The sequence below is a fragment of the Mesocricetus auratus genome, unplaced genomic scaffold (genome assembly GCF_017639785.1).
Source record: "Mesocricetus auratus isolate SY011 unplaced genomic scaffold, BCM_Maur_2.0 Super-Scaffold_100013, whole genome shotgun sequence".
In the NCBI taxonomy this organism is placed as follows: Eukaryota; Metazoa; Chordata; class Mammalia; order Rodentia; family Cricetidae; genus Mesocricetus; species Mesocricetus auratus.
The window spans coordinates 34,023,544-34,035,546 of NW_024429196.1; the positions used below are offsets into that span (position 1 = coordinate 34,023,544).

The window sequence follows — 12,003 nt, forward strand, 5'->3', positions numbered from 1 at the left end:
TTATTAGGATCTTAGTGGGAGTGTTAAGATGGCTTTTTATGATGTCACCCTTATATTAGGGCCCTTACAAGTACGAAATAAAAAGGCCATGGGTGGAGATATCCATGAGAGGGCCATGTCTGTCTTAGGTCATGATGTCTCATGGACCAGGGGTGTTTAAAAGCCTCTCCCTGTCATTGGAGATGACATCTTATGATGAATATTCCTGTCTATCAGCTATTACTGTGAGCCCAGATTTCACTCAGTAGGAATCTAGGGAAGGGTCAGACTATTCTTTAAAAAGACTGACAATATTTACAAGAGGTTTTAAATAACAATGATCGCTCCCAACAGTATCCCATATCACTTTCCCTTCCTGATCTTTTTTAACAAATCACTCATATTTTATTTCTCTGTTTGTTTTCGAGTTATACTTTGTTTTATATTATAGGGTTGTTAATTTTTTATTTGTTTGTTGGTTTATTTAAGGTCTGTTTGGTTTTGGTTTGATTTGGGTTTTTTTTGGTTTTTTGTTTGTTTTTTGATTGGGTCCACTCTGTAACCCAAGTAGATCTAGAATTCACTATATATTACAGGCTGACCTGGACTGCAGTAATCTTGCTGCTTTGGACTCCCTACTGGTAGATTACCAGCAGGAGCCACTATCAATCAGTAACATTCAAAACCTTATTTTAAGTCTTCTTTTGACTTTTTTGCTATGTGTCTATTTTTTTAAATGACAGGGGTTAGAATTTTTAATAATATTTATTTAGCTAATCACTAATCTAATGAATGTTTTGCTTCAAATATTACAGTTTTATCATCAAATGTTTCATGTTTAGAGTTTCCCTTTTAGCTTTTTGTTTCTCTACCAAGATTCAATCTAGTCATTTATTATGTCCTTGTTTTCTCTTTTTTCACTTTTTAAATTTTTTCTTTTTAATTTAAATATATATATTTCCATATCAATCCCAGTTCCTTCTCCCTTCCATCTTCCCATGCCCCCCACCAATCCCCTCATCCCATCCCCCATCTACTCCCCAGGGAGGGTGAGGCCTTTCATCAGGGATCATCAAAATCTATCAAGTCATTTGGGGCAGGGCCTAGGCCCTCCCCTGTTTATCTAGTCTAAGAGAGTATCCCTCCTTGACAAATGGGCTCCAGATGTCTGTTCCTGTACTCAGGATACACCCTGGTTCCACTGCCAGAGGCCCCAGTGCTCCTAACTCAAACCCATATTCGGGGGGCCTGGTTTGGTCCTATATTGATTCCCAAGCTGTCAGACTGGGGTCCATGAGTTCCCACTTGCTCAGGTCAGCTGTTTCTGTGGGTGCTCCCAGCATGGTCTTGACTCCTTTGTTCCTTACTCCTCCCTCTCTGAAACTGGATTCCAGGAGTTTGGCTCAGTGCCTGGCTGTGGACCATGCTTCTGCTTCCATCAGCTACTGGATAAAGGTTCTAGGATGGCATTTAAGGTAATTCTCATTCTCATTATAGGGGAAGGGCATTTAAGGTAGCCTGTCCACTATTGCTTAGGTTCCTAGTTGGGGTCATCCTTGTGGATCGCTGTACAATTCTCTAGTGCCAGATTTCACTTTAAACCTATAGTGGCTCCCTCTATTGATGTGTCTCTTTTCTTGCTCTCCTCTATTCCTCTCCCCACTCAATCTTCCTGATCCCTCATGTTCTTCTCCCTTCTTCTTCTCCCCTTCTCTTTCTCCTACCTCCCTCCCCACTCCCCCCATGTTCCCCATCTGTTCAGGGTCTTTTATCTCTTTCTGCTTCACTGGGGGACCATATCTCTCTTACAGTACTCTCTGTTTCTTAACTTCTCTGAAGGTGTGGATTGTAGGATAGTAATTATTTTCTCTATGTCTAATATCCATATATGAGCAAGTACATACCATGTTTGTCTTTCTGTGGCTGGGTTACCTCACTTAGGATGGTTTCTTCTAGTTCCATCCATTTGCCTGAAAATTTCAAGAGTCCATTTTTTTCTTTAAAAATTCTTTTTTGTTGTTTTGTCATTGTCTGTTTGTTTTAGGGGCAAGATATCACTATGTATCCTTTGTTGGTCTGGAATTTGCTATGAAAAGCAGACTAGACTCAAGCTCACAGAGATATGACTGCCTCTGCCTCCCAAGCTCTGGCATTAAAGATGTGCACCACCTTGTCTGGCTTCCCTAAAATTCTTAAAGAGCCTTATAACTTCCATATAAAGACATTACAGCCAATTTCAACATCACTGTGATTCCGTTTTCTGGCTTCTCCACAATATCATTATCACTGCTTCTATTTTCTAGACATCAAAGATGCTGTGTTGTTGACACTGGGTTTTGTGTGTCTCTTGACTTTTCTTCTGGGAAGCAGTTTGTTACCAACCTGTAGGCTTGCTGATCTCGGCTAGGGAATCACCAGTCCTGAGACATGACTTTTCTAAAATCCCTACTATACAAGCATTCTCCTCAGCCTTGTTTTCTTTACTCTGTAGCCTCCTGACTCTTCCTCCAGCATTAAGACCCCCTGAAGCTGTCCTCTGCTAGGCTCACAGTTTCCCTTCACTCATGTATAGCTAAGGAAGCATGGAACTCCAGCTCTCTGGGTAGAGCTTCCTTCTGCCCCTTAAACTCCACTTGACTTAGTGGCACAACCTTTGTTCTTTGCTTTGATCAACTTGTGGTATCGCTGTGGACACTGCAGGGTCTCTCTTTCTACTAGAAAATTATTCACTTTTCTCAGAGACAGTCTTTGTTCACCACTTGCTATCCAACCTCTGCAAACAGTCACTTCACATATTTTTTCTTATTTTAATGTTGATTACAGTGATATTAGTCATTAAATTCATCATGATCTTTCTAGGACCAAGGCAGATATTTGGGATCCTATAACATGGTCATAGGTTCTCTGTTCACAAAGAAGAAGGTGATAATTCCTCTAAAACTCCTCCTCTTCATCTAAAGGAAAGAAACAAGACAAATTGAGAAGTTACAGCATCCTATTCTTCTCAGTGGTGTCAGGTTATTGCTTTGGCTTTGGGCAGTAAGGATGGACTATCGCTCTGACTTCTCATATGGGGATATTCCTCAGCATGAGTCTACCGCTGAGGTTTAGCTAACCATGATCACTTCTGTTTATGAATACAGTGCAGGTTATTGCTTCTAGAGAAAGCAAATAAATTTTTTCTCCTAAACAATAACTTTTAAGACTTTTAATCATAATATCAACCATTCATCACATGATTCTTTTTTTATACGCCTTAAAATCAAGGATAACACTTTTCTCTTGGTTTTCAATATATGACAGATGACAAAACACTGAATAGACAGATTTGATAAAGAAAATACAAGGTCAAGTAATCCAGAAAATTTGACAGCAAAGACATGTTCACTTTGGGATTTAAAAATCAGGGGGCAGGGACGAAGAGTTCCTTAAACAATCCTACCCAAGATAGGAATGTGGGCAAGTGCATTACAGTACTGTGGAGTAGCCCAGGTGTGTCATTTATCTGTAGAGCCAATGTGTCTGTTTCTTTGCCTGGAATAAGCACAACAGAGGAAATCAGGCTATCACTGATTATATATGATAACTCCTATCTTAACAAAGTACCTTCAGTATATGTAGATATTTTGGTTTGGCAAAGAACTATGTTAACATGCATATTTCAACCATGCTTCTTACTATTCAGTATTTTATAGCTAGCGTTCCTCTGGGGAGGGGCATTGGAAGAGTCACAAATCTCTGCAACCAAATGAAAATTTGCTGGTCTGTTCACATGTCTTTTTTATGAAAGATAAGCTATAGTTACATGCAAACACAATAGTCACCCCAAAAATATAAGCAGAATACAGAGAAGCTCCAGTGTACATGAAGTAAATTTTCAAAAATTGTTGATGTTGACATGAAACAGTACTTAATCTATTATACTACTGAGATGTTTTAAGTTCTAAACATAATGATAAAGATTTTAAATAACCACAAGTTATTCCAGTAAGTATATCTTTCAGTTCTTTGTCAGGACAGTGGTTTTCCAAATTAATATAATGCCAATGACACCTTTGGTCCTCTGTCTTGCAAGTTCAAGTTCTCTCATGACATGAGGTTCCAGAAAAGTCATTTTATGTCCTGAAAATGCTTCCCCACATGTTCACCCCCAAAAAACCATACAATTGGTTCAGTAAATGCAAAGCTATTTGTTTTACATGTAATATGGTTTATAATGCAAATGTCCTAAAACATTTAAAGCATCGTGTGTTTGGCCAGTTATGAGCCAACCTTTGGTAGAATCCAGTCTTGTCTTCCCCTCTAGAGTCATTCCCAGCCTGCTATAGCTCTCCAGGTCAGTTTCTAGTGGGCTTACATCAAGAAATGTGAGTTAGAACTACATCAAACAGTATGAGTCAGAGCTAAGAAGCAAAAGATAGAATATCCTCAGAGCAGGACAGATCCAGCAAGGCCCTTCCAGGCTGTTCCTTAAAGAGCTATTTGGCTCCTCACCAACCATTCAGAGTTTGAGGAGGCAACTAGAAGTGCAAAGAATTCGTCATATACCCAAAATGCCTAGAATTAGGTCAAATGGAATATGGCCTCCGTCTTTCTTTAGCAATCTGCATGAAATCCTGTTTTCAAAAGATTTCTGTGAAACTTAGGAAATGAGAGTTGGTTGTGTACTGAAGTTCCATTCACATTGAACCAATTGAACATGGTGTCAAACAGACAAGAGGAATCTAGGAGACGATAAGGAAAGGCGCTGACATCAAATAAGTTGGCTCAAGTTTTTCTGTATATTGCAAACGTAATTGTTCAACATTTTCTGAGATTATGATGTGTTAAGTTCTGTCTTAAAAGCCATTATTTCTGGAATGAAGATATTTCTCTTGTATAAAGCAATGCTGGTAGCAGATAATAATTGGCTATTTGGTTGTGCATGTCTGAGTTCCCTGTTTCATTTGGTTCCCTTGAGATACAAACTCTTCTAGAGAAAATAAAACTTCATAAGACATTAGAACTACTAAGTATGATATAAGCTATTTGAGGCATGAAGCAATGACTCAGTGGTTGAGACCATTTATTGCTCTTGTCAAGGACCCAGGTGCCATTCCCAGCATCCACATGGTAAGGCACAATCATCCATAATTCAAGTTCCAGGGGACTCAATATTCTCTTTTGATCTCCAAGGGCACATGGCAGGCTAAGTATTACTGTCTTTGGTGTGGCAATAATTTAGTTTTATTTAAAAATATTTAATTGGCTCAAAATCATATAAATTTAAAATGCATAATGTTATAATTTAATAGAGGTATACACTGTATAATTATCATAATTATGTTAATATACCCATCACTACTCATAGTTACCATCCTGTGTGTATGAGCAAAAGTGTGTGTGTGTGTGTGCGTGTGTGTGTGTGTGTGTGTACTAAGGACATAAGCTCAATTCTTATCAAACTGCAAGTGTTCAATGCATTGGTGTTACCTACAACCAGGTTGCTGTTCATTAGGGAATAAGAACCTTGGACTCTCATACGTGAAAGCTTTATGTTCTTTGACTGGCAGCTCCTCACCCACAACCCTGTGCCTTAGACTTTTCAGATTGCATGTATAAGTGGGATCATACAGTGTTTTTCTTTTACTATAGAGCCTATAATTTCAGCCATATGTGGGCAAATTGCATACGGGATTTCTTTCTTTCACATGTTGAATAATATTCCATTATGAGGGTGTACCACATTTCTGTTTATTCATTCATCTGACAGTGGACACTTGAACCTCTGTCTCTAGGCTACCATGAAGTGAAGATTTTAATTCTTTAAGGTATAGACCTATGAAAAGGATTACTATATCCACAGCAGTGCAATGCTTCATGTCATCATCAGTGGAGCTCAGGGTTTGTGCTTTCCCTACATCTTTACAATCCCTCTGTTTTCTGCCTTTTTACAATAGCTGTCCTGAGGGTGTGGTATGGTGTTTCCTAAATAACTGCTGATATTAATCATTATGTGTCCATTGGCCAGTAGAATATCTTCCTTAGAGAAATGTCTACCCACACCCTTTGCTTTAAACATGAACTTCAGATAAACAGTAAGTACTTGCCCTGGCTTATACTTGCCTCACGTAATATGGAGAATATGTGTACACTGAAAAACACTGCTCATCTGAAATTCAGTTTTAACTGGATGCATCCTTTTTGTTTGATAGACATGGGGAAAAAAACCCAGTCATGGCAAAAAGTGACGATGTGGATGGATCTAAAACAGTCTTTATGTATTTCACAGTTTTGCTGTGAAATAGTTTGGTATATTTTGTGGGGGTTCTGCTGATATTCCTGCTTTATTAAAAAATTATAATTTCATTTCGAGATCCTCCAGACAAAATCATTTGAGCTTCACAGTCTTTGTGCAATATTATTGGACTCACTTAATGAAATTATAACTCAAGCAAGGTATTTCATTCTGTTGGACTAAATGAGCTTGGGCGATGAGAGCTCGAGGCGGGGTGCGGGGGGTGGGGGAAGCAAAGCCTTGGCTGCATTCATCCTTGGTGTTTGGTAGAATGAAGGAGGAGCAGGCACTTCATATTAGAGTTATTTATTGTTCTCTTTGTGTGAACACTATATTGGTGCCTGTCCCTACTGGAAACAACAGCTGTTAACAGGCTCTGAGATGAATTTCAATGTGATCTCCTCTGGCCTCTGGAAAGCTTGTCTAAAAAGAAAATAGGCTCAGCCTTGAAAGAAAAGAGCAAGTTCCAGCCTGGGTCTGGTTGCCTGAAGGCTAAGGGCAGTTAAAACCACCAGTGAGGGTTTTCATGGGTATCTGCACTCAGATCAAGGTATAAGTGCAAATGGGAATACTGGTACAGGCAGGAGTCGTCTGTAATAACAGGAAGAGACAAGAGGCAGTGTTGAACACGGTGACCCCACTAAAACATCCTGCCCTCAAGTGGAAAAGGCTGCAGAGAAGAAGGAAAGGGCCCTGCACAGCACAGCAATATAGTCCTTCATGGCCAGTGCCCCAAGCAGCTTAAGAAGAGATCAGAAATGTCTAATGCTGTACCACAGCAAACAAGTAATGTAGCACTTTCATCTGTCGTCCTTTAATGACCGTGGTCCAGATTCATAATGAAACAGAAGGGTTTTGCAGGAACAGGAGAGTGTGGATTCCAAGAGTCCCCTGCACTGAGTCTCTAGCAATAGAGGGTAGGTTCTGTGTGAACAGATACTCACAGCTTCTATGGCATATTTTGTTCAGTGGAAATTTCTAAAATAAGGAACATCTACTCGATTTAATTTCTCATCTTAAAATGTGTTTCCCAGTAGCACTTCCCACCTAGAATTCCTTCACCTCTCTGCTTAAGAAAGAAATTGCCAGTTGAGCATGTTAGTTCACACCAGTAATCCTAGTCTTTGGGAGGCTGAGGTAGGAAGCAATCATGTTTAAGGCCAACCAGGAATACAGAGTGAAATACACATCAACCAGAATAGGATGGGTGCCGAAAGCCAGCTGTTCCTGGCTCCCTAGAATTCCATGAGTGTCAATGACATTTGACCATCTCCAGGATGGTTCAGGCCCTCTTCCTGACTCTGGCCTAATTGTCACTTCTAGTACTTCTACTAACACACCCACTAAGTGGTATGACTATGGATTCAATGAGCCTTTGTTTGTGTGTGTCTGTGTGTTTGCGTGCATGTGTTTGTGTGTGTGTGTGTGTGTGTGTGTGTGTGTGTGTGTTTCTCAGACTCTACCTTTTTACTTCATGTATATAGTTCAAGAGCTCAGAGCAAATGTTCCACATGAGAAGTTTGGATAATCCTTGTCTTTCAGGGGACAATCCCCCTCTTAATTGTGGAATTGCTTTACTCAACTTTCTTTCTAAAAATTTCCTCAATAGATGTTAGCCCACCCACCTGTAAGTAGATGAAAGGTTATTATCCTGAACACAAAGTTTTCAGGGACATAGTACAAGAGCAGAGAAGATGGCAAACATAAATAAATAAGGGAAGATACATGGAAATCATAAGGCTTTAAAATGAATAGAGAGAGGAATTTGATAAAATGCTGTCAGAAATTCAGTAAAAGATGGATCCAGAACGAAGTGTCTGCAGCCATGATCTTTCCACCTCCCTTGTCTAACCTTTTGGGAATAATAACATATGAAAGCATTGGGTTTTTCTGAAACTTGATGTCAAAAGTACATTCCCCCTTCTTTCTCTTTTCAGACAAAGTAAGCATATTGTCAACCTTCCTTGCTCCCTTCAAGTACCTAAGTCCTGGCACCACAAACACGGAGGATGAAGACAATCTAAGTAAGTAACCCTACTTCTCTTGCAAAGAGGACCTCTCTATATACGTATGGTGGTGGAATTATCTTTCTCTGTTTCCTTGAAGCCATGGAGAAGTGACTGGCTGATCTTGCCCAGTATAGGACATCCTGCTCCCATCTCCAGAAGATTCACCTTCTTCTACAGTTATATCCTTACCCATAGTTCCATCCCCACCTGCAGCCCCACACTCTCCATATTCCCACAGTTACCAGAAAGTAGGGAGTCCTACCATCACCTGAAGTATGGAGTCCTTACCCAGAATCTAATCCTCATCTGAAGTCCATCTTCACTTTCAAGACAAAACTCACACAGATATTTATCCTCAACCACAGCCTTGTGCCCACACATAATCCCATCATTAGCATTGCACCAGCATTACCTGCAATCCACCCTGACCATCAGTCCACCCCACCTATAGGACCAAATTTATGCAGTCTTAGTGGCAGTGCCACTATACATGGGATCCTCCCTAATCTGTCACGCCTCTTCACATTCAAGATCACACTCATGCAGAGTCCTGTCCTCACCCAAAGTCTCATGTTCCTGTGGAATAACATCTTCCCTTGCAGTCCCTTATCCTTGTAGCTGAATCTTCATTGGAAGCTCTGTCCTCATTTGGAAGCCCACTCTCACTTGCAGTTCTACCCTTAAATGGAATCTTATCTCCCATTGCAGCCCCATCTTACCAAATACCATGCTCACCCACAGTTGGTGTGTGCGCAGACTCAGTCCTGTCCAAAGCTTCATATCTCACCTACATAGTTACCATCACCAGGAAATCTGCCCTCAGCTAAAGTCCCAGTCTCATATAACATCCTGTCCTCTTATGGAATTCCGACCTTACTTGGAGTCCCATCATCATCTTAAGAATAAGAAAATACCAGTAATCTGTGACCAAGAGCCCCAGGAAGCATAGGAAATAAACTAGTCTTCTTAGACTTATTCTCTTTTCTCTTTCCTTCATTCTCATCTTCTAACTACAGAAAAAATGTAAAATGATTGTAATATCATGGTGTTTCAGAGAATGAATTTTACAGTTCTTTAACAAGAAAAAATAACTAGGGGTTTTCTATTGAAACATCTCTAGTGCATGAAGCTAGGGAAGAATGGGGCAGCATCATTAGGTTCTGATATTGAAGCTGGGTTAAGGAAGGAGGGCATATTCATCATTATGCTTAGATCAATAAGGAGGGCTCAGAATAGAAACTAAAAAAGAGAGTAAAGAGAATAAGGAAACAAGAGTGGAAGAGAGGAGAGGACAGGAGAGGAGAGGAGAAGGGAGAAGAGGGGAGAAGGAGAGGGGAAGGGAGAGAAAAGCAGAGGAGATGAAATGAGAGGAGAGGGAAGAGGAGGGGAGGAGAGGAGAAGGGAAAGGAGGGGAATGCTGGGAGTATTTCATTTGCCCTGTGTTCTCCTCTTACCTGTGGCATTTGTCAAGCATTTGAAAGAGGAGGCTGAACACCCCCATAAGAACACCTCTCTGCATCTTAATATCACCTAACAGATGGACTTCTTTTTCAACTAAAATGAGTTAAGAATGTGCTTATTGTGGGATGGGAAGGAAGCCATGTGGTTGCTAAGGTAATTGGCCGAATCAAGCAAAAACACTGGCAGACATTTCCATGGGAATGTTGTCTGTGTTGTCATCAGCCACTAAGAATCCCAACATATCATTGTGGGCACCGCCTCTCTAGACAATTGTTAATCCTATGAGAAACATTTCTTCCTGTAATTAGTCACTTTCCTCATTGCTGTGACAAGTGCCAACAAAAGCAACTTAAGGGAGGAGGGTTTATTTTGGTTCACAATTCAGGGGTATCATGGCAGGGAAGTCATGGCTACAGAGCATGAACTGGCTGATCACATTGCATCCACCATAGTGAATCGGGAAGAAATGAATGCAAGTGCTCAAGTTACTTTTTACTTTTCAGTTCAGGACCTCAGCCCATGGGAAGATGCCACTAAATCTAAGGGTCTTCCCACCTTAGCTAAGACAGTCTAGAACCTCCCCCACAAACATGTCCAGAGGTTTTTCTAGCTCCTGTCAATGTACTTCTTTACATCACTGCCAAAAGTAAAGTTGAGAGTGCTCAAAGGTCAGAAACTTTCCAGATGGTCACAATTCTATGCTTGAATCATTTCATTTCTAGACAAAAGGGTAGATGAGGAGGGATAGGGAAAGAAACTGACAGCGCTTAGACAGGAGTTCTTGGCCCTGATTTCTAAGATTCTCTCTTAGCAAGGCTTGTGGTTTGGCAAAAACCTTAAAAGTTTCCAGATCTACCAAGTCATGGATGACTACCTCAGAAACCTTGGAAAGACAGGAATTAGAAAGCATATTGTATGTGCTGAATTTATTCTGACATGAGAGGAATTTGAATTCTGTTTTCTGCTCTTTCCACCCGGAGCTTCTGGGAGCTGACTGAATTAGGAGAAAACATGGAATTACTTAGGGAACTTTTGGGAAGAGAGAAGCCACTTTTCTGTAGTAACAAAGGCCCAAGATCTTAAAAATGCAGGACCTTGCTAGAGTCACTGATCTGTCCAGAGGACACTGAAAAAGTCACACACACACACACACACACACACACACACACACACACACCACCACCACCACCACCACCACCATCACCACCACCACCACCACCACCACCACCACCACCACCCCCACGACCAATATTTGACTCCCCCCTGAGGCTGACCAGTCAGTAAAGTAGGAGCCTAGCGTGGAGTAAAGGAGTTCCGCATATATGTTTACTCTTTGGAGTGTGAGGGGTTACCAACAGAGCTGAGGACAGGCAGGGCCATAGAACACAAGGAATGCTCAATCAATGATGAGTTATACTTTCAATTAAAGCTATTTTCCTCTGATTTGGTTTACTGGCTAATGGAAAGAAATGTATGGATAAAAATAATTTTTAATTGTTATGTATTAAAATGCTTTTGAAGTGCTTGGAGAGCTTTGTTCTTCTTTTGACTGATGGATTCATTTGCTTTGTTTGTGTATGTTTGGTTAGATATGTGTGGGGTATACGTATGTGTGTATATGTGTGCATATGAATGAGGACACCAGATGAAGATATTAGATGTCTTCCTCTATCTTTCTCCCTTTATTTTTTTGTTTTGTGGATTTTGAGACAGTGTCTCTTCCCTGAACCTGAAGCCCATATCTCTATCAGGCTATCTGTCAAGCAGCCTCTGAGATATGCCCTTGTCTACACCCCAGTGTTGGGGTTACAGATGTCCATGTCAGTTCCTTATTTTAACATGGGTGATAGAGACCAAAATGCAGGTCTTCCTATTTGTATAGCAAGCACTTTGCCCATGAAGTCATCTTCTCAGACCTCACTTCCTCTCTAAATGCTGCTAATTCGTTCAGAAAACTATTTTTACACATTGTATTTGATATATAGGTATATATACATATATATATGTATATATATATGCCCGTGGTGTGAGTGGTATTTGTGTTATCTACATATGTGTGGCATCACTGTGTTTGTTGTGTATATGTAGTGTATGAGAGTAGCATGTGTAGTAAATGTATATGTCTCTGTACATGTGTGTAGCGTGTGTGAACATGTATGTGGAAGCATGAGTGGGAAAAAGCACATTTGAACCTCCTCTAGCCCCATGACTCACGCATTTGCATCCTCTGGGTCTGTTGTGTCTACGCTCTTATGTAAAGATAGCTAATATCTAACC

The 12,003-nt window shown here is 40.5% G+C and overlaps 1 protein-coding gene across 2 annotated transcripts in view; it reads left to right on the top strand.

The window, feature by feature from the left end:
- Adarb2 (adenosine deaminase RNA specific B2 (inactive)) overlaps nucleotides 1-12,003 on the top strand; it is a 548,454-nt gene that overhangs the window by 342,216 nt on the left and 194,235 nt on the right. For both annotated transcript variants that reach the window (XM_040755571.1, XM_040755572.1), the window contains exon 2: nucleotides 8,194-8,280. In XM_040755571.1, coding sequence (XP_040611505.1) covers nucleotides 8,194-8,280 — 87 coding nt within the window. The remainder of the gene's footprint in view (nucleotides 1-8,193; nucleotides 8,281-12,003) is intronic.